The sequence below is a fragment of the Patiria miniata genome, unplaced genomic scaffold, assembly GCF_015706575.1.
Source record: "Patiria miniata isolate m_02_andy unplaced genomic scaffold, ASM1570657v1 HiC_scaffold_3, whole genome shotgun sequence".
Taxonomy (NCBI): domain Eukaryota; kingdom Metazoa; phylum Echinodermata; class Asteroidea; order Valvatida; family Asterinidae; genus Patiria; species Patiria miniata.
Genome location: NW_024037069.1, coordinates 41,952,643 through 41,976,705, shown reverse-complemented (window position 1 = coordinate 41,976,705; position 24,063 = coordinate 41,952,643). Strand labels below are relative to the sequence as shown.

The 24,063-nt window shown below is 41.4% G+C and overlaps 1 protein-coding gene and 1 pseudogene across 1 annotated transcript; one reads left to right on the top strand and one right to left on the bottom strand.

The window, feature by feature from the left end:
- Positions 1 to 2,323: 2,323 nt before the first annotated feature.
- LOC119737745 lies at positions 2,324 to 10,877 on the top strand (annotated as a pseudogene).
- Positions 10,878 to 12,076: 1,199 nt separating this feature from the next.
- LOC119737744 (development-specific protein LVN1.2-like) lies at positions 12,077 to 23,382 on the bottom strand. Its single transcript, XM_038212307.1, has 6 exons — positions 22,960 to 23,382; positions 20,631 to 20,794; positions 17,731 to 17,821; positions 16,786 to 16,965; positions 14,736 to 14,827; positions 12,077 to 13,034 (listed from the first exon to the last, which is right to left on the bottom strand). Exons 1-6 carry the CDS (start codon positions 23,072 to 23,074, stop codon positions 12,951 to 12,953), a joined length of 726 nt encoding a protein of 241 aa, XP_038068235.1. The 5' UTR covers positions 23,075 to 23,382; the 3' UTR covers positions 12,077 to 12,950.
- Positions 23,383 to 24,063: the final 681 nt, after the last annotated feature.

The following is a 24,063-nucleotide window of genomic DNA, read 5'->3' as shown; positions in this document are numbered from 1 at the left end:
ATAAATACCTTGGAGAGTTGATGGTTTCTGATTGGTCGAAACTCGATCACGTGGCCGGGCATTAACGGTCATAATGGACCGGCTTCAAAGATCAAGCGAATAAATGGCCCCTGAACCAGCATTGATCAAGCCCCGTTCAGCCCCATGCAAGCCAATGATTGGTCAAAATATAGTAACAGTCCTGCGGTAGCTTGTAACAATAGAGCACTGCACTTGCGCTCAACCCCATCGCGTGAGACTGACGCGCGCGCACGCAACACAGTTGCTAGGGATGTGCGCTCGCGTAAGGAAGTTTAAAAACGACTGGACATCGTACATGTACATACATACAGCAGTGCAGTATCTGATATACTGAGGACGTTTACGACGAAAGCGTAGATCTACGATTTATTTTCTTTAAACACTTTGCCCAACGACATATTTACCTCTCCTAAACCAAGCATCTTTGTAATTCTGGACACGAGGAGTGTGTAAACGAAATTTCAGCTTCCTCCATCAGGTAAAAATATGAAAACATTGTTGTAAATATTTTGTTTCGCTACGGCAGCAGAAGTCCAAACCCTGGACGTCGTACGCGTACGCAATGAAGACGTTGTCCAGCAAGGACTGGGCCCAGCCCAGCACGCGGGCACGTCGACCGGCGCGGCAAGTGGGCGCACAGGCCCGTCAAAAACGATGTCACCGTGCACGGTACGGACAAGTTGACCGGCAAGTGGGGGCACAGGCCCGGAAAAAACGAACGATGTGCACGGACAATCACGCTGCGCTATATCGGCTCTGTTATATGCAACAAAAAAAATCAGCTGCCGTCAAAAATTCCCGGTACTATCCCCAAAACTAGGCCCAAAAACATGCGAGGCGACTTGTCTCAACGGTCGACTTGTCTTTCCATTTATCGCACATACGTTCGAGTTGTCTCAACGGTCGAGTTGTATCAACGGTCGACTCGTCCCGAGTCGAGTTGTCTCAACGGTCGACTTGTCTGACCCCCTGTTCAGCACAGCCTGGGCCCGGCTGTTGGTGTATATAACAACGCTTATCGAAGAGACAGGGTACCATGCATAAGTTAAAATATGGCCCACGAACATGAACACAAAAAAGTCTGGAAATATCGCGGAAAGAAAGTCACAAAATTGTAGCATTTTAACTGTTTATTTCGTTAAAAAGGTATTTATTAATGGGAATAACAGTGTGAGGATCCGGTCTTCACTGCGTGATAATGACCGGGTTTGGGAGTGACCGCTGTTAATGGACCTCGACTGCGTCTCGGTCCATTAACAGCGGTCACCCCCACACCCGGTCATTATCACGCATTCATAAATACCTCAGACAGTTTAGCCATTCCTATTGGTCGAGAGCCCGTCACGTGGCCGGTATTAAACGGATGATAAAGACATGGCTAGCTGGTCTTAAACACTTTTCCAGTGTCACAATAAAATGTGGACTCCTAAAAATCCAGTGCCTCTTATCGTTTAATTGGTTGAACGTTCACAATCCTCACGTAGGCATGCGCAACACTACCAGGGAGTTAGAATTTTATAGTTCTAAATTCAAAACGCAACGCGCCAGGTGCGTTCTGCGCGACATCGCATAGAACATGATACGCGCGCGTCAATCTCCATAAAAGGGTTGTTTTCATCTTACTCGCCAGCTGAACACTCCATTATTTTGCAGGAGGGATGATTCAAAAAGCATAAAGTGAATTTGTTGAACAAAATCGGGATGTTTTGCACGAATTATATGATTTTTTTTACCGAAAAGGTATTTATGAATGGGAATAAATATGTACTCCGTCGGTATTTATCACTCTGTTTAATACCACTTAGAGTCTGGGTGCTGATAATTACCCTCGCCTCCGGCTCGGGTAACTATCAGCACCCAGACTCTAAGTGGTATTAAACAGAGTGATAAAAACCTCCGGAGCACACATTTATTCCCTTAGTGAAGACCGGCTCCTCACACTGTTATTCCCTTAAAAAAGGTTACTCGTGCCTATCTAAGGATACAATGCCACTACCTTTTAACGCCGCCTTGGCGAATTAGGTCTATATTCTGCTCAAATTCTACATTCTCCCAATTCTTTTCCGATATCTGTTTCGATCTTCAATATGCAGTGATTGGACCAATATCCATGCAAGTAGCATCTTCAAACTGTAGGACTTTTCTCAATAATGAACGAAGCGCTTAGTCCTATGCGGAGCAATATTTGCCGCACTCATTACAAGTTTAAATTATGCCTTTCAGATTCACCCATGCGTAGATATTGCCCATTCAAGGTGCCTGGATTTTCTCTTGACCACCGCAGACACTGTATTTCGTCGATTCTACAGGACTCGGGTCAGTTCTTGTGCTGTTGGTGTCCTACCAACAACCCGATCGTCATCTACTCCGACAAAACCCGGTCGAACGTTGCGCTTGAATCTTGGGAGAATCTGACGGAAGTTCCTCACTTAAAAATGTCCGGTTTGCTCTTGTGCGTGTTGGTAACGATGGTTGCGACGGGCGCGCAGGCTGTATCCCTCCCCCTAGCGGCATCGGGGCCTCCCCCACAACATCCCGGTGAAGAGCCCAAACCTTGCTTGGTTCCACGCTACTTCACTTTGGAACAAGGTAGGCTTGATTAATGTCACAGGCTCAGGTGTGGATCCAGAGGGGTGTGGGGGGTTAAAACCCCTCCCAGTTCTGTCTCAAAAATAAAGAAAAATTCATAAAAGTTATATAATTTGAGCCCCCTCCCCCAATATGACATCCAAAAGAAATTAATCCAATTGTACCTGTAATAATGTCCAGAGAAAAAAACCCTGTCTACATTTCAGCATTTTTTTTGCTCCAACAATTCCTGGATCCGCCCCTGGGGCTTACGGTTTGTAATGACAAGTGTATTATTGAATTCCTTTGATGACCTTCCCTCGGGGTTCCTCAAAACTTCTTTGCCTGGTAATTCTAATAATCTTAATTTTTAAAAGAAAAACGAAATTTGTAAATTCCAAAGTTACAAATTGCCCCCCCCCCCCGTAAGCGCGGTTAACCATTATGTTAACTAATGAAAACACCAATTCATTTGCATGAGCGCTTTCATAAGTATAGCCTTGACCAAGGCGTTGGGCTTATCGATTCGCCGATAAAAAAAATCGCCGATAAGAAAATTCCTGATCAACTTGGCAAGGCATAATAATTGCGTGCACATATCGATGCCCGTACGCTGCTAGTGAGAAAGTAACTTGTACCATACAGCAAGGCTATGCTGCGCTTGTACATGTACGTACGCACGTACATGTACATCACACACGTACTCGTACAACAGCCATGCACACACAGTACTGTACATGTACATGTACATGCATGAGCTAGTCCGCGTAACCCAACGCCTTGATGGTTTTGAGTTGACCCAGCAAAACCTATTACGGTAATGAGGTACCACCCCCGCGTATATACTGAATTCTCATTGGTCAGCCCGCGATAGGCTAACAAACACGTCGCATCCACGAAGAAACGCTGCAATGGCGGCCCGTTGCTGTGTGTGAAAGTCGTTCAGTCCATAGCTCCATGGTCCCAGTCTGTCCGAAGCAGTATTGAAGGCTCCAACGAATTCTGCAGGTAATGCTGTCATTAGACGATCGTTGCCCACTCAAATGGATTCATTACACGAGCCGAAAAACTCGAATCAATGTCAAATTGTTGAAAAAGTGACGAACATTTTGCTCTCGCTAACAAGACATGGAAGACGCCATGATGACTAATGCATTATGCATGCCGCGCGACGTCACATGATTCTTGTGAAGCTTACGATTGGTCAGCTTAAAAATGAATTAATCATACTACTGGGAAGGTTGTTTCATGTGATTGGTCCAAGACGAACCTACATAATCATCACGGCCTTCCCCCATACCTGAAGCCCGCCCATTTTTTTCCAAAACTGGACGAAAAAGTAAAGAAAGACATTAAACCCGGAAGTTGCAGACCCAACAAGGCGGTCGTTCGACAGGCCACGCGGCGCGTATATCCCCCACACGTACGTACGTACGTACACCCACACGCAGAACATAGTAGGCCTACATTTACTGCCTTATTACACCATGCGTACAGTCCGTACTCACGTGTTTGTGCTTGCTGGTTGTGTTAGTACCAAACCGTTCGTACAGACAAGGGTCGGTGGTACGGTACACGCACGGACAAGGGTCGGTGGTACACGCACGTAGCCGCGTTGAGAGACCGCATTGAACAAGGCTATCATAAGTACGGCTTACAGCAATTCACACTCACGAACCACTGCACCCAGTTTCAAGAAAACAGAACTGTCAAGATTGCTCGTGCAAAAGTTTACCTGGACCATGCCTTCAAGATCAACTTCAAGGCAGTATTTGATGAGTTGTTTTCAATTTTTGCTTGGTTCTGTGATTAAAGTCACCAAAAAGTGACTCTTGATGATTGACACCATTGTTTGGGCACAATTATTGTTGTTACCCAAACATCAATATAATGAGTCATATATACTCGTCACCAGCAAGACTTACGTTTGAGTAAATGAACGTTTTTTACACAAGTCGTTCACAATGGAAACAGTATGTACAGTCGGTTATTCTACCTGTAAGCATATATTTCTGGAGAGGTGATATGAGAAGGAGGGAGCCCCCCCACCTCCTTTGTGTTGTTCATTGTGTTATCAAGAATATCAGGAACTCTTTTGAGATATCTAGGGGGACGTGCTAGGTAGCAATCGTCTAGAGTTTTCAAAGGGTATGGGGAGATTGTATTTTGGAGGGAGATACCTTCTTCTTCTCACAATCATGCTGAGTACACAAACACCGATAAATTGAAGTTGCCTTCACCGTGCTCTTCACAACCATTTAGGCGATTTTTTTTCCTTTTAAAAAGTTTCAATTGTTATTCCAACCAAAGAACCTTTTAGACGTCTGCAACCCTAAATTTGTTTGTGTCTTGGGCACACACAAAATGCCCTTTGTTAGCATAATGACTCCCGGCCCTCACATTCTCGATACTAATTTTGTGGCGGTAGTCAGCTTACCAATGCAGCGAAAATGGAATTGTGTGGAAATAAATGATTTGAATAAGGGGAATAAATGTGTGCTTCTGAGGTTTTAATCACTCTGTTTAAGACCGATTGGAGTCTGGGTGTTCGGCGAGGGTAATTAATATCAGCACCCAGACTCCAAGCGGTCTTAAACATAGTGATTAATACCGACCAAACACATATTTATTCCCGTTCATAACTTTTCGGTCAAAAAAAATCAAAACATTTCGGTCAAAAAACCCCGATTTTGTTCAACAAGTTCACTTCATGTTTTTGGAAACACCCCTCTAGCTTAATAATGGAGTGTCCAGCTTGCGAATAAGATGTAAACACTCCTTTTATGGACATTGGCGCTCGCGTCGCCCGTACTGCGTGATGTCGCGCAGAATGCACCTGGGGTGGTGCGTTGAGAATTTAGAACTATAAAATACTGACTCGCTGGTAGTATTGCGCATGCCTACGTGAGGATTGTGAACGTTCATCCAATAAAACGGTAAGAGGCACTGGATTTGTAGGAGTTTAAGACCAGCCAGCCATTTCTTTATCATCCGTTTAAGACCGACCACGTGACGGACTCTCGACCAATAGGAATGGATAAACTGTCTTAGGTATTTATGAATAATAATTCAGTATCTAAGCATGTTTTTTTCTTTGGTTCGATGTCCCATTTAAAAGTAATCAATATATCTATTATTGAAATGTAATCAATAGCACTAAACAGTGGAGAAACAATTTAAGTACAAAATCTTTAAAAATGCGCCGGTTTGATGTAAGCGCGAGTATACATACATGTATATTGATTTACATCTTTAACCTGAAAAGCGCCCCTAGTGTAATATAGTTTCAAGCACCCCCCCCCCCCCCCCCCCCGCTTTTCGAATTTCCACAGCTGGGCAACTTTTGGATTTTGGTCATCCCCATCCCCCCACTCACCGGCAAAGATTTACACTACTGGTCCGGAGTGCAAAAAAAGTTTAGCTCTCTACACTGGTTTTGTGCGATCCGCCTACAAATGCTCTTAACACAGTAGGCCTAGTTTGAGATTTGTTTTAAATGAAAAAGTGAGATTTGTGTCTGAAATTGTGCAGTGGACCTCGCCGTAACTGTGGAAGATGGCAAGCTAAAGGTGGAGCAGGAGACGTGAGTGGGAGCCTGGGACTCCATCACTGAGCAGGAATCGCTCAGAAAAGATATCAACTACGAGAATGGAACGCAAGATTACTCCAAAATCATCGCATTTTATAAGGAGGTCAGTCCTGTCCATTTTACGATGATTGTTATTAACTGGAATTTTTCAAAAAGTATTATGCAATTGTTATTTCATTATTATGTTATTGAGAGCGCCAGCGGGGATGACTTCAACAACTTATAGTCCACATTTCTGATCCAAGTGACGCCATAATTTCTTAAGTCGACTCCGATTGACTGGCGCGTGGGGTCGCATACTTGCATGTTCACGCAGTACATCAGCCGTTGGTTATGGAGAAGGCTCCACTGACCAATGGATGATACTCATAATTAGGGCGGAACCAGTCTATCACGTAAGAACTAAATTATTGTCGGGCCCCAAATTATTCTGAAACATATCAAGTAGTCATTACACAACTAACATAACTTTTGTATTGCTAAATACATAAGTTATTATATTGCTAACAGCGACAGACCTATTGTTTTCGGGATGAAATCTGGTATGGCGCGGAGAGTGAATCTTTAAATGTAAAACCATGTGTCTCATACTTATATATATTTTTTATTCAATAAAAAGGGTGTAAGGTACGACATCGAAAAGAGGGGGGAGGAGACGGTCTGCCACAAGGAAGACATCGAGGGGAAGAAATTCCCGGATCAGTACACATTCCCAAGTACGTACCAATATCTACCAAATTTTGGCATGTAAAAAACAATCCATGGAGGAACATTCATGTCAAAGGAAAAGAGTGCATACAATATGCACATAACATTTTTATGATTAGTTTCATGACTTAAACAGGCTTTACCTTCTTTCCCCGCTGTGTTGGTTGCATACCTATGTTCCCCAATACCTATGTTCTCCAACCCTGACCCTAACCCTAACCCTAAAATTTTGAGGAACATAAGTATTGGGGAACATCGGGTAGACCCCGCTGAGTGGATTGTTTTGGCCATGTTAATGTCATATATGGGCACATGTGGTCTAGCGGTATATAGGAAACACAATTCAAGATCGTGAGATTGTGGGTTCGAGTCCCGCCGTGGCCATGCATGTGTGGCCTTGAGTGAGGCGTTTTACCTCAATAACTCCTTTCAACCCAGTTGTTAAATGCTGGGAAGGTTACAGACTCGCTGTGGAGGAGGTTTGGCGATGGACTCGAGTCTGGCCCAATTGCTTCGAAAGACAGATGAGCACTCCGTTACTGTGAACACAGGTCCGTCCCCCTTTACTTAAATCTCATTATCACAATCTCTTCCAAGTTGTCTTTAGTTTATATTGCAACACAGAGGATGCCAAGTTTATTGGTGAATCAACGTTGGGAGATCGTGATCTGGTCGTCAACAATTGGTACTCCCTGAGCGAACAGGGTACCAAGCATACCGTGCGAACCTACACGAAGGAGGAGTGTGTACCAGTCGGGCTGCTGTACCGCAAATACGACCTCGAGACAGGTCAGATGATTCCTTAAATTGAAAGAGTGTATTCGCTCTATTCTAGTAAAAATTAGATATCCGAATAACCAGGACAAGAAGATTTGGAGAGAAATTCGTTTTATTGAATAGATACATTTTTCATTTGAGAGTTTCCACTCGAGTGACTCGTCTGGTCCCTAGCTTCACTCTTTGAAAATACACTCAACCCAACTAGAAAGTCCCCACTCCCCCCTTAATACTTTTTTTGTCTAACTCAAAAACTACTGGGCACATCTTGCTTAAATTACGACTGATCAGTACAGAAATTCCTTAGCAATCCAGCCATACTCTTTGTTTGGCCCAAAACAGTGATAATGTGTACAAAATGCAATTTATGACAAATGGTACCGAAAAAAACTTGCACTTTTGTATAACATGCAAGGTGAGTGTGAACCACAACTTGCACGTATACAAATGCGCAACTGTTTCCGGTATCATTCATCATAAACTGCATGAATTCGTACACATTATCACTGTTTTGGGCCAAATGAAGGGTATGGCTGGATTGCTAAGGAATGTCTGTACTGATTGGTCGTTATTTGAGCGAGGGGTGCTCAGTAGATTTTGAGTTAGACAAAAAAAAATATTGGAAGGGGGGACTTTCTTTTCTGGTTGAGTGTATAAGAGATGTCAGTTTGATCAAATTATTGTTTCCTTCGGTAGGAGAAAACATTAGGATGGACAGTCATCCTTTACCATCCCTCCTCTGATGTGTGACCTCGAAATCTCATAACTGTTTGGTAGAAAATACAGCTTAGCATATTAAATCGCATCGGGTGAGACCGATCCAATATCATAAATGACATGATTTGTGCTAAGCGAATTGTTGCTGTCCAAACAAAATTGTCTAGTGGGCGTGATACATTTGAATGGAGTGGCAGTTGGCAGTAACAGCAAAATACCATTATCATGTTGCCGCCATTTGGATTTGTCCCATTCAAATCAACGAAACCAAAGCGAGGCTGGAAGAAAAATAGTCTGGTTCCTTTTTTGCACAAGAAACATTATCATACAGTATTGTGATTACAGGGAACATGACGTAAATGGTGGCAGCATGATAAAGGGCTAGTAAGCAACTTCGAAATATCAGTTTGCATGCAAACCCAAATGGCCACTGAAACGCATTAAAACCTTTAAATGTTGTAAAGAAACTACGAGAAGAAAGGAGGTTTGACTGTTGATTTGAGTTACAATACATTTGATACAGGAGCCGAAGTTGAAGTGAGGGACTCTAGAATGTTCAACATCGAGCTGGGAATCTGCGATTGGGAAAAGTACTTCAAAGTCCCCGACGTTTGCGAACCGGTAATTAGTCATTCCCATTCACCTTTGGCATTAAAGACATAGTCCATCATTTGTAATGTGTGCATTTTGTTCGTTTTGAAGCAACAAAAGTCCTCAAAATCTAAAGAAGGGTACTGAACAACTAACCTGATGAAGTTTCAGCTCACCTTCATCTGAATATTCCGCGAAAAAACAGCATTCTAGGATTTCGATTTCAAATCAAAAGTTCCTGAATCGTGTTTTGAATTGGGCCTGAATACTGGGTCCGAAAAGAGCGTCCAAGTTGTGCATGTGGTTCACACTCACCTTGCACGTACACAAAGTGCAACTTTTTTCGGTACCATTAATTTTGTCATAAATTGCATTACTTTGTACACATAATCACTGTTTTGGGCCAACAAGAGTATTGCTGGATTGCTAATGAATTTCTGTTCTGATCAGTCGTAATTTTTGCAAGATGTGCCCAGTAGTTTTTGAGTTAGACAAAAAAGTATCAAGGGGAGACTTTCTTTTTTTGGTTGAGTGTATGTATTGTATAGGAATTAATGAATTTATGGCCCGACATGTCGACAAAAGTTGACTCAACTAACACCAGATATTCTACTTCCATTTTTTTTGCTTACCATCAGGGGCGTGCCTTGAAGCAACCGACTGCTACGATGCTGAAGTGGCGCAAATTTCGCGAGTAGCTTTGCTGGCTAGACCTCACCTGACACGACACCATGCTTCTAAAATAGCTTCTTATAACCTTCGATTTATATAATCTTAAGAGTGTGTTAGAAAAGTACTCAGACTGTTTTGGACTTAATGGTATTCTTTGAGAGTACCCAAACACATGGTTTGAAATCTCGAAGCGAATTTTGCAAACTTGCGAAGTTTACAAACGCGCGCCCACAGACACGCCGCTCAAATCCACATGAGACTAGTAGAACACTGACTTTTGAACTGTGATAATTTTGGGGAAGGATAAAATAATACTTACTTTCTGCAGTCATGCCGCACTAACAAATTAACATATGTAATATTTACACGTTATATTTTGAAGTCATGATCTAGAATTGTGAAAAAGTGGGTTTTACTTGTCTTTAGTTTAACTATGCAGTTTTAACAGCAAACGCCTTTAGCAAGTACACTTAAAAATGTAAAACATCACGTGGGAAGTATTAGTGATGAGTTCCATTTTTTTCCATACACATACTCAGCGTTCCCAAGTAAAAAAGAAATTAGATTAGAATTACCGCTTCATATGCATTCTTGTTATGATGCCATTCAACATATTAATCATCTGTCAGTGTCGACAGTAAGTTTGAAAGGGTTATTTTGTACAAAACAGTCAGTGAAAAGATAAAACCCCTTCTGTTTTTATGTTCTTTTATGCCCATAAACACTGGATGGAATCTCATTTCTGGTGATTTTGTTGCAGCACTTTTTTGGACCAGATACATGTATGGGCCCCACTCGAGGTTATCAGTCTCTCATACTTTAGACCACGTAGGCCTAACGGGGTGGTTGAAGGTTTAAATCCAGAAAAAGAATGGAACGGGAAAAGCTGTAATTTTGCTTGGTCGGCATTTTTGTTGTCAATGTAATTGTTAAGATCTTGAATTTTAAGCATTATCCACCAGGCTAAAAAAAGATTTCGTACTTATTCAGACGTTTTGGTCCACTAGTAAAGTAAAAAAAAAAACCAGTAGCAGCGGCCTTGCTTTCACCGTTTATAAACGATTAGGTTGGACTGCCTGAGCAGTGTGTGAGCGATTCTATAGAAAATTCTCCCAAGCCTTTTCTTGGGTGTTCTATTCACACTCCTACAGGCGCAGTTCTAGAGCCAATATTTTGGGGGCTAGCAGGGCGGATCCAGAATTTTTTTCAGGGCGGCGTGCTGAAATGTAGACCGGTTATTTTCTCTGTACAAAGACCAAACAAGGTATCCGGTTTCTGGTGTGGAGCTTGCTCCAAAAGTGGTGCGGCGACGCGGGTTCCCCCCCCCAACTTGTTTTTTTCTTTAAATGACGGCTGATGTTGCAGATGACGCTTCGATCCCCTTAAAACTCTCCAAAAAATCAGAGCGTAGCTTGAGGTACTAGGTGACCTCAGTAAGGCCACAACGCTCGAGAATTCTGCACCCACCTACGATCTCGACCGACACGAACATTCTTTGGGAAATTTGGATAGTAAAGACAATAATCAAAGAAAACGGTAACATCAGACCATACAGCGCCATCGACATCGTGCATGTGCTGCCAGGCTGGTCATTAGTCTGCTCCCTTACATATTGCGCTAATTAAAAAGCGTTAACAGGTTCAGATACACGACCATCGCTCCCTCTTTCTGGCTTACGGATGCAAAATTACAACATTACATCACCCCCTGCAAATGCTGCCCGAATTTAGTGCAAAATATATGGGAGCCTAGAGAGGCCACACAAAGCTTATACTCGATCGTAACCCTATCTAAAAAACACGTTAAAATCATGCAGCAGCAGGATGCCAATTAAACCAGCGAGTGTGGGGATTTTGAGACATCATCTTACATTGAAAAAAAAAACTTTCTAATTTTGACGACGCGCTTGGATTCGGCAACGCGAGCACAGACCAGAAACCGAAGACTTTTTTTCTGGCCCTATAAGCATTGACCCTGATTTCACCGTTCACAAAAACCGAGCAATGGAATTCAAACGCTCCAATTCTGTTTAAATAACAAATTCTCCCAACCCAGCTTACTTTTGTTGGGCGATCTATTCAACCATTCCTATGGAATGTGTTTATCCTTTAGATGGTTTGGTTCACTTGTAAAGTTATGAAAGCCATATACTGCTGAGTTATGGCCCATAAGCAGTGGCCTTGCTTTCACCTTTTACAAATACCAAGATTTGACCGCCTCCCAGCAAGCTATTCAATCAGATTTTTTTTCAACCCGACTGGTTTTTGTTTGGCGTTGTGTTCGTTCATTCAGCTTTCCAGACAGTCTGGCGGTTTGCCAAACAGTACCCATTCAGTTTAATTTACAAAAAACGGTCCCTGGATCTTGTATAACAACTTACGTCTATTGTTAACCTGTTTGAAGCTAATAAATCTCTCGCACGCAAGAAAAGTGTGAATTTTTTTTTTGCATGGAAATGCATTTTTTTAAATTTATGCTTGAAGGACAAAAAACCTCTACAGTTACCCCTGTGCAGTTAATACAAGTGAGAATCCTTGATAACAAACTAAATGGTAACTCCTTGATGGCGACATGTACAATCGTTCGTGATGAATTTACCGAAAAAGACTTTAAAGAAGCTTCTGTACGACATTTTAGTGGCTCTCGCATGGTAACTATGCATACTAAGAAATGTTAGAAACGGGGACGAAGCAATGCGTGTCCTGGACTATTAAAGAAAGGTACAGAATGCAAGGAAATGGATCCACCGACTTAAGAGGAAAAAAATTCACTGAAATTGGAGAGGTACCAAATACCCCTGTCAAAATTATCCCACCTGAAATGGTATCGTTCGGAAGAAAACAATATCATTGAAGGGGGTTCAAAAAGGGGTTGCCCCTGGGCACACGTTTTCCACATGCATAATTAAAGGAATCCAGTTACAGGGACCAAAATAATCATGTGCAAAGGCTAGTCTGTTTCCTCAAAATGTGGAGAAGTCACTGAGCTAAAACCTTCTGCACCCTTAATAAGATTTGTGTTTAGCAATATTTGTTGCTCCAAACGAAAACAGATGTACAAAAAAAAAAACCCACTAAATTTCTTACGCACTGTTGACGTACAAATTCTCGAATACTATTAGAGAAACATACTATAATGACGGTTTTAATCGCAAGTAGTTTTCTAGGTGAAGTTTACAGTGACCAAGTATTAATCTCTAGCCTTTTGTCATGACCATGTGTTACTTTGTAATCTTTATTCTAACCGCTATATCAATCGAAGAACTTAAGTTTATGGCTAGTCAACTGCACATCGCCGAGCTTCGAAATCACATGAGTGTGTCGACGCGGAAGGACATCTCCATCATCTGGCGATGTTTCAACTTCTTCTCCATGAATGGCGTCATGACGTCCTGTGTAAGGAAATAAAGGAGAGATTAAAATAAGTTGGGGCAAGCTGATCAAAACAACCTTCGAAATTGGGGGAGCAAAGGAGAACCCCAAGTCCCTAGGCCTTTTTGCCAGGATGTAGCCTCGATCCTGCAAAATCCTCCAATTGGCCTCATGGAAAAATAGCATATAGCCTCAATCCTGCAAATTCCTCCATTATTTCTTGAATATGGTCCGTGGAGGGGTGACCACTGCCTGAATCCTGCAAAATCCTGCAGCAGTGACTGTCAATATGTTGAGGTTTGGCCAGTGGCATCCTGGAGCAGTAAGGAGGATTTCAAGCATAATACCGGCCTGTATTTATGCATGGCTGAGCAAAAACAACACAAGGTCCGGCCCAAGACCTTGACAAAGTGCATCCTACCAAATCAGTAACGCACTTTTGCCATATGACCTCAATCCTCCATATTCCTCCACTTTGGCAAAGAGGATTTTGAAGGCTTCAGGGCGGTTAGAGATAATTATGAAAGCAGATAGGATCATTTGCTTTTTATTGCATTTTTTTCTTTGCCAACAATGACACCACTCAAAATCCAAAGAAGATTGTACAAAACCAACCCTGCTGAAGTTTCAACTCGCTGGATGCGACACTTTTAAAGAAAACAGTGAAAAAAAAACATGCAAAACCTTTAAGTCACGAAAAACGATTTTGTCATAATCTTTATTTCCAAAAATCAGTCAATTTTTTGACTGATCGTTGTAAATCACCTACATTTCTTGATTTCTTCTAAATAACAAGAGCCCAGATGGAATAACTTCACGGGCTTTTTAGTACCAGAATACGATCGTTATCCAAGTAAGCTTTTTGATGATTCGTTATGGGACTTTTGGGACAAATGTAAATGAATAATTATGCCTTTGGCATAATGTTGGGGGACAACAAGAGGAAAATTGATGAGTATCACTGTCAGCGTGAGTCCAGTATCCCATGGTTATCTTGAAGTGAGGCTGTGGACAAGCGCCCGGCTGTTGTTGTATTACAAAACACTGCATTCGAATTTACCAATCACGGTTTTAGTCCTGATTTGGGAATGAAATGACGTCACTATTTAGTAAAGTCGACTCCGATTGCCTGAGGCGCTGGATCACATAAATCGGCATGCTTTGACATATCAGACGTTCTACAGGAGACTTGCCCCCGTGGACTCAACGGGTGATACTCAGACTAAACGCCCAAGGCCATGTGGGGGGGGGGGGGGAATGTATTAAGAATTTTGAGGATTTAGAGCTGCATTTGATAAATAGTTTTCATGTAGTCTGCACTCTAAACAATGTGTTTAGCAACAAAAACAATCTTATTATAAGATGGAATGTTTGCGTCGGGGTGATATAAATCAAATTAGCAAAACCTAATTTGATTGATAAAAACAATCTTGCTATCACTTTGTAAACATGTTTAGAAGCTAAACATTACTAATTCCTCAACACCAATTTTCAATGGCAAAACATATCCGTCAATACACTAAATATATGTTTAGTATTTAAACATGTTTGGAAACTGATAGCAAGAAAGTGTTTAGAAAGTGTTAAAACTACCAAACATAGTTGTTTGCAGTGTACATCTGCACAATTGTCATGCAACAGTATGGGGGAAAATGGCGATTCACTCTGTCATTAAAATTCAGATCAAGACATATTTCATGTTTTTTTTTTTTTTTTTTTACCTGTGGACACTCATCAGGAATGTGGAAGAACTTGTCTCGATCACAGATTCCAAGCCTAATGTCAGCCCAGGCAGCGGTGATAAGATTCACCACTGCAATCAAAACAAAAGAAAACCAAGACATCACGAGTTAGATTTTTTTTAACGGACAAACATCACAAAATTAGCGACGTCCACTTTGGACACATATAGCCACATCTTACTCACATGAACAGGAGTAATAAATAACATGACACACAAAATACAAGAACGAGAAAAAAAAGTGCAAAATTAACATAATACAAAATACTTAAAGTAGTGCTTCAGGTACACGTACAGTATAACTTTAATAGATAAATTACGAAGTAAATTACAAAGTCTGATGGGTCAGGTGGCGGTGAGCTCTCTGACAAAACTTCTTGTGAGAAGTTCGTAATGTTTGTTGCAGAAGTATAAATTACGTAATGTTTGTTGCAGAAGTGTAAATATTGACGCGGAATTGTACTGGCTAAACACAGCGTTTCAGAGGTTAGTTTGAAACCCCACCTCACTAGATTTTGTTTGTATAACCCAGACAATCATTCCAGGTTGCTGCTTCCTTGTACTCATTTTTTTGGTTTTACTCTATGCAAATTCGTTCTTAATTTTTTTCTCTTAAATCTGTCAACTTATTTAAGCTGGTTGGACTAGCGAAGGATTACACTGATTCTTCGTCCCGAGGTCCGAAGTGAAGTTGAATGAATATCCTTTGTATTTTAAGTGAAGTCAAATGAGAAGCTATATTCGGCTTACTCTAATGGGCTCAAAATGGACCGATGCATGCACATGAAGTTATCATGTACATGTTATTAACACAAAGTAATCTCCTTGGATGCATTTTGAGCATTTGCCAAGGCGCGTGAAATCAACATGACTCTCTACATCCATTGTGAATCCCTGGCCATGGCCACAACGCGGATGAACACTGAGACAGAAAAAAATGCTCTTAAACGGGGCAATTCCGTAGAATACTTTGCACGTCCGACCACATGATGTGCACGTACAAGGTCGCTAAGGTGGCGGTGAACCTCACTTTGGCCTGTAATTGTTTTCTTCTCAATGGGCGTCAAAATATTAACATTGTATCACACTAACTTTCCCAACAACAGCTCATTAAAGTGTCGGTCATGTACGTCCGAATTTACGGAATTGCCGAACAGTAATATGCAGGGATAATAGGCCTACTCTCTTGATGATTTTCAGAGAAAACTACTCTTATTTTAGATTGAAATAGTTTGAAAGGGAATAGTGGAAACTTGAGTGAAAAACTCGATCTATTCGAGGGATTGCATTTAATTTCACTATCGTTTTCTTCCTAGTTTCAGTCAGATCGAGTGAAGTTTCATACCAACAGAATAGTGATGTGCATCGGGTTGGGTTGGCGAGGCCAAATCGTGACCCGAGACAATTATTTTATCAACCGAATCCGAACCAAAACCGTACTGGACCTCCTAAAACCTACCCGACCCGACCCGACAACAATTCAAAGAAAACCGACCCGAACCGAACCGAAACGTCCCGGAAAAAAACCCGAATATCTGGCTTCGGCAATAGACGGCAAATGTGTCCGCCTGTACTGACCTGTTAAGTGTAAAAAAAAGGCGGCTTTCATTAACTAAATCATGCCGTGCGGCACTCACAGCGCGCAGTGACTGTGCACTTATTTAATAGTGCATCATGTGAATTTCAACTCTGTTTCGGTTCACGTCGGTTTATTTCGGGTTTTTTCAACATGGCTTAACCGACCCGACCCGACCCGACCCGACCCGACCCGACCCGACCCGACCGACCCGACCAGGCCCGACCAGACCCGACCCGACCCGACCTGGCCCGACCCGACCTGGCCCGACCCGAAAATCGCAAAAACCGAAACCGACCCGACCCGACCCGACTAAAATGATGGACAAACCGACCAACCCGACTCGAAATCGATTTCGGGTCAGATCGGTTTCGGTTTCGAGTCGGGTTTGCACAACATCACATCAGAATGAATGTTCACCTGTAGAGAGTAATGCCACACTTCCTTTACTTACCCGGTGGGTTCTGGTTGAAGTCATACCTGACATAGTTGTTGGTAAGAGGCACGCAGTAGTCGGCCGCAACCAGGAAGGACCCGTTAAAGAGGTAACCGCCCCCAAATACGTTGAGTTCCCAAACGTTGCCGGATAGGGCGTGGTCACCAAGAGTAACGTTATTAAAGAACTCGGCCTTCTCTGTAACATAAACGTAAATCGTGTACGTCTCTTTTTTTGATGGGAAAACAACAAAATTCCATTTTCTAAAAAGTAAGCTTTGATTTGTATCTGTACTCCAGCTACTTGTTTCAGAATCCTTTAGGGTACATTTTGTTTTTATTAAATAGAAGAGCAACACAATTCCCATTTAAAAAAGTATCATTTTAAATGTTTTTCCTCTTTATTCTAGTCATTTTCCCTACCCTAAACGGCTACAGGGATTCGCGGGGACATTATTAGAACAGAGAACAAATTTTGGCTGAAACCTTCCCTATTCTTTCAAAATCCTGTAATGTGTAGGGACACTGTGGTTCACTCTGTTTCACCTTTAAATGGCAGACTTTTTTTGTAACTCCCTCTATCTGGCCAAAAACTATCATTGATAAACCTCCGGGTTACCGGGTAGATTGTGAAACTTTTTGAAGGGTAGAGAGCTCAATGAAGAATAAAACAATAGAGTGTTCATATTTATTTGAACATTGCTGAAAAAAGCCTGAAAACCAAGACCTATTTATTTTACTAGCGGTACAGACCTCTATCATGCTGCCACCATTTTAGTCATGTTCCCTGTATCCGATAAAAGGACTGAATGATAATGCTTTTTGTGCAAAAAGGAACCAGCCTATTTTTCCTGCCAGTCTCGCTTTTGGTTACGTTGATTCGAATGGGAAAAATCATGACGGCCGCGCAACATGATAATGGTCTATTGTGCTTCAGCTAAAATCAAGCTCTACAAATAATTACCAGGAATGCAGTTTTCTGGGAACCGGGCAGGAATCCGCTTTCTCAGGCATCTCTGCTCGCCTTGGTTATCCTCGATGAAGTAGGATACCCCCTGTGGGAACAACGTAAATACAGTCAAAACTCAAATGACAGCTTGAATACAAACCGGGTGTGTCCGTATACGGATAGCTCGCATGCACCATGTTCTGCGCATGCTTAAACTCGAAGAAGATCCACACGTACGACACATCGTCAAGAGCGGATCCAGAACACAATTCTTTCGGGGGCCAAACAAATTTTGGCCCCCGAAAAGTGGGTCCCAAAAATTACGGCGTGGGATCGGATCCCGCTTTAAGAGCCCCGAAAATTTGTTTTGAGTTCTACATGCTCTGTGGTGCGATCTGAGGCAACGTATGACCACTTTAAACAAATCTTTTTGAGGAAAAGATGGCCGTGCCTGCCTTTATTGCAACGTCACTTAAACAAAAAGAAAATTGGGTGCATTTTTTTTGGAGGGGGGGGGGATTTGGCTCCCGTTGCCCCCCCCCCATCCACCCTTGCAATTAGTCACGGCGCATATGGCAACCAATAACATATCAGATGCACGAGGTCATGGCCTTTCCTCATGAGGTCAGGTCCAGGGTGACCTGATAAAAAGTGCAAAATTCTGCTGAACACATTTTAAAAATTCTGCTAGAATTAACAAAAATCTGCTAACTCTCACAGAGCTACACAAAACACATTATAAACACATGCAGATTTTATATCTTTTCTTTAACGAAACACATATAAAATTTCCCCCCAAAAAATAAAAATTGGCGCGTGTCGTGTTAGCCTGGCTTCAATTCCTATAGTACTTTACTGCGTAAGTGTACGCGTCAGGGAACCTCAGCGCTTAGACTGGCATGACCTGTCTGTCTCCGCTGTTACTGCTATAATCACCGATTTTACGGAGTCCTGCTAGAAATCTGCTACAAGTTTCATTCTGATAGATTTTCCGCTAGACTCAATTTTAGCCAAACAATCTGTTAAACCTAGCCGAAAATCTGCTAAAACGGTCATCGTGGTTGGGTCTCCTGTCCAAGGGCGGATCCAGGGGGGGGGGGGGCCAAAGGGGGCCATGGCCCCCCCCCCCCAAAACGAGACCCTTTTTAAATTTTTTTATGTGACATCGCAATAAAGGCAGGCAATGAGTACACCACCATCTTTTCCTCAAAAAAACATTGGTTAAAGTGGTCAGAAATTGCCTCAGATCGCACCACAGAGCATCTAGAATCCAAAAAATTTTCGGGGCCCTTAAGCGGGCCCCGAACCCCACGCCGTAATTTTTTTGATCCACTTTATTGGGGGTCCAAAATTGTTTTTGGCCCCCCCCAAAAAAATTGTGTTCTGGATCCGCCCTTGCTCCTGTCCACCTATGCAAGAGCTTCGTCACAGTTGAATCACAGTTGCATTCTTAGTAAAAACAACTCGCAAAAGTGCACCTTTCTCCCTGTCAAGCGACTCATTTTTACGAGCGATTCTCGCTACATTCCAGTCCAATATTTGGGACACTCATGCACTAGGTCCATTGAGAGCCCAAAAAATCAGGGATAGTCAAACATGCACTACAAGAAAATAGACTGGAGCATGATGCCATGCCTACCAGTCCAAAAATTCTGTGGCCCTGCACGACTTCAGTGTGGCTTGGTAACAAGCCCATATTTCCATACATTTCATCCATGTTTTTGGCACCAGACTATACACAATGGCCCACTTTTTGATCGTTTGGAACAGTCATGTACCAGTCTTCGCCTGTTGGCTTCAAATCAAATCAAGCGCCTGTTCTATTAGCCCATTTGAGAAATGGCGGATCAATCTGATGGCGCTATTTGGGTTTGGTAAACACAAAAGATTCCTATTGTGTCTACCATATCTCACATAGTATAATAGCTCTCTGGGGCAAAATATTCACTGACTTTACAATGATATATAAAATGTGGCCGGTGATGTGTACTGAAGAGTTCGTCTTTGCCTCGTGGCATCTAAACACACAAAAGCAATTTTTCTCAGTACATTTTTGAGTGTGTGGTCGCCAGGTTTTTTTGTGAAGATTTCTTTTTGCACTGAGGGTTAAACCATAAAGTAGTAAATATCAAATTAACAGCAAAATATAAGAAGCAAATTTGGGGCTGTTAAAATAAGCAGAAGTTGTGGAGAAAAGCCGGTAGAAACAACACAGGACAAACAAATAAACAAAGAAACAAGCAGCCCAACAAACAAACAAACAAAGACATTACAATGGGTAAGCTGACACGAGACAAGGAACATATACTGATGACAGAGGCAATAATGATGAAAAGAAGGCAAAATGTTGTATATGCAAAAACTTCAATAATAGACACACAAACTCAACATGTGAGGAAGAAAGAAACACAGTAGACTAAATTTGGAGGGAAGGCTAAGATGCATATTGGGAGATAAGTGCTTTCTTGTACGAAGAATTGAAAAGACTTACGGACCGCCGAGATCTGATACTCTCAACTACAGCATTCTACACACAAGGCCATACATACTGGATTTTGTTTATCTTTGTGGAGACATTTCTTTGTTTTGTGTACTAAATTTTTCGAGTTTGAAAGTATAGTTTCAAAATGCCCCAAATTAAACCAGAATTAATTTCCTTGGCTGAAATTCGGACTTAATATCCTTTACATAAAATACTTCAATTTGCGACGGATTAACACCTTGGAAATTCCTAGTTTTGGAGTAAAATCCATATATCCATTTCGTGATAACCTTGTGGAGACGTATTCACCAATTGCCCTGTGGAGACGAATGCTATCTTTTGTTCTCTATTGTGCCCATGTCTCCAGAGGGTACGGTGTATCAGATCCAAAGAAGCGAATGGTGTTCAAAGAAAGCTCGTAGTGTAAACTTACCAAATCGAATAAATCCACAAACCGCCCGATGCGTTGGGTGCCGTTTTCAAAAGTCTCCGTGAAAATGAAGGACTTGGCGCTGAAGGTCTTATCGTAGGCAAACTCTCCGCCCGTCTCTTCTACGACTATAGTCCCATCCTCCAACTCCTTATTCTGCTGAAGCGCTGTAGAGTTACAATAATAAAGGGGTTATGATGCAAAGTATAAGAGACATTACAAAGGAGTCGATCCTTCACACTACAACAACAGAAGGTGTCCATTAAAAATCAGTTTAATTAAGTAGAAACCTGGGAAGAGTAGTACCCTGATACCTCTTTGGTATAGTTGTTTTCCAAATTTTGTGGGAGCCTTTGTTCATTTTCTACCAAAATTGGAAATGATGCCCAATCCCAAAGTCATTTTATTTTTAAACCGTGCATAAGCATTCTACAGAAAATATTCCAAATTCGGTAGGAATAATACCTGTTTTATTTAAATTCTTAACCGAATATATGATTTTGTTCCTGCTTTTTTTTAAGGGCAATATTTAAAGGCTTGACCGAGTCCGAAAAATTGGGTCTCAATGCTATGCATAAGAGTCCCGAAACTTAAGATATTAAAAACATGCAAGACAAGAAATAGACTGGCACATGAAACAACCAGTCCAACACAACTTCAGTACTGCATCAGTCGACAGTACTGTATCAAAAGAATCATCCGGTGTTGTACCTGATCTCTGTTTCTCTCCATAGTCATCAGGTCATGCCACCAGACTTCTGAGCGGTCAATCTTTTCAAAAAGCTGGACGTGTACCAGTCTAGTCTTAGGCGTCAAATTTAAATCGCTTTGCATTACTCTCAGAAAAGTCTGGTTTCAAAAATTGAATTGAGACTTTAAACTTGGCTGCTGATTTGCTGAGATACTGATTTCAGAACCTTGTCTTTGCCTCATAAAAATTTTGGAGAATTTTGTCGGCTAAAGAGCTAGTAAAGCTGGCATTTTTAAAAATATTTTTCAGCACCAGTCAAAGCCCAATACTGGGCTTCACTCTACGTACATTTGCCTTTGCTACAATTTTCAGATATAAATGTATTTGGAGGATAAGTACGTTAAAGCAAATATTGTTAAACTGACTTGTTTCACTTTTTGGGCTTTTAGATGCTGGAAAAACCAAAAAAAAAATCATGTTTTTGTAGTCTGGTTCCCTGACCCCACTTAAGATGAAACGGAGCAATTTATAGACTTTGGGAAATTGTAAGGTATAGAGAATCAGTCTAGCAGGGCTTGTACCCCTTCACAGGTGTGTAATCAGTTGCAAAGAAAATGTGGAGTAACTAAATATGAAAACTTAGGAACAGTTTTTGAAAAAAAGCCAGTTTTTCCAACGCTGGTTGGCCGACCAGCGTTGGAAAAATACATTTTTTGTTGTTGAAAATGTCAGCACACAAGGAGCCACGATTTTACAGGATGCTTTAGACGGTCATTCCCAAACAATCCAGTATCGAATTAAAGGTATTTCGTGATAATTTGATCATTTCGTTTTTTGATGTTTGCAAATGTTGTATCTTCCCTTAAACGTTTCTAGTTAGTTTTCTTTGATAGACCAATTACAAAGATGGTTCAGAAATCAGTCAGTGATACCTTACGTTTCCATGTATTTTTCTCATATTTTATATAAAAATCCTTCATTTGTTTTGTTCACAAAACGTTTGAACCTTGTCTAAAATTCTTTTACAATTTATACGTTTATTTAAACGAATGTAGGCCTATTATTTTTTCGAGTTGACAATAGGAAAGAATGAACTATTCAGACGCCACTGCAGCGGTTGTGTTACTAGCCCCATGCCAATTTACTGGACTACCTCCGTAACATGAAATTTCACAAAAATTAGACATCTGAAGAAGGCAGCACTTTCTGATTAGCCCATCAAAAGGGTGAGTATGCTTGTAAAGGAAAAATAAACTACAAACTAAGCCTACATGTGAATATCAAAATTTGACAAAGTTCGACATGTTTTTGTACATGGTGGAAGTGTGGCCTTTATTTACGAAGGTAGTTCAGTAAATTGGCCACATTTATGGGGCTATTGTGTTACAAACTGTATTGAGAGTCAAAACCATTTTAAAAGTATTTTTAAACCAAATTTGGATGTTTTTCAGTTCCAGATTCATGTCTTTTCAACATTTGTGGATTAAACGACCTCAAAAAAGTGGCGTCACGATGCAACATTCTTTCCGTGATCATTTATAAGGTCTGATTTTCAAAGATTTGTTCAATAATTGTAGGCCTACATACTATGGAGCTATATAGGGTTACAATCTTATACACATTTCTTTCTCAAAATCTTACCAAAGTTTCCATACATCTGACTGATCCAACAACATCGTTGGGGTTCCTTGGCCCAAACCTGGACGACCAAAAGAAAAACAGCGACCACCACTGCCGACGCAACGCGACACGCCATTGCTGGAATACACTATCAGGATTTAGGCCGAGTACATTAATTTGGGCATGGGCGTATACACAGCTAGCATTTATTTGCAATATAGGCCTACTGTTAACTTGTGTAGACAGATTTGCAACATTGAGCGCTATAGGCTGTATTATAGGGAACGGCTCTACGTGTACATAAAAGGATCCAGGGTCGTCATACAATATGAAAAAAAAACCACCTAGGAATCTGAATCCGAATTTAAAGCAACAAAAAGCTGTAAAGATTTGTCTTTTCAACAAAGCCAGCCATGCGCTTCGGGCGGCCTTGCGCCCGACGTCCACGTTTGCACCATGTACAGTGCTTGCTGTAGGCCTACGGTAGCTTTATTATACAGCACACTCTCATCAACTGATACATAACCGATTGGAAACAGGAGAACGTTTTGTCATCTGCGGTTTATTTCTGAAAGAGGCTAAAGAGTAGAAAATGGACTAAATTCACTAGCCAATTAAGTAAAGAAGGAATTAACGGTCCCCTTTGAAGTCCAAAACACATTACAACCAGCATCATAGACGTTAATAGCCCAGAGGTCTGAGAGAGAAACATAGTATACCAGAAAATGGTACAGATGAAACTGTGCAGAAAATGACGGGTGTAAGCAGCGGCGGATGCAGATATGTATTTATTAAAAAGAGATGGCTGAAATTTTGAGTCCAAGAGTTTTCAAGGGTTTGGGTCGCTGTTTAGGTGAAGAACTCAGTAATAGACATACATGTACTAAAAGTAGATCGTAAGTAATATTGCATGGCGATTTCAAGGAGTTAGGACATTTCTGTGTTTTTTTTGTAGGATAATATTAATAGTTAAATCCATGTTTGGATGATAGTGTGTCATATGAAATACGGGAACTACAACGGCCCGACCATATCATGCAGCTAGTACAAAACAAAAACAGACAACCTCTCACAGGCAAAACACATTATACATTTTGCAGTGTGCATGAGATGTTAAAAGAATGG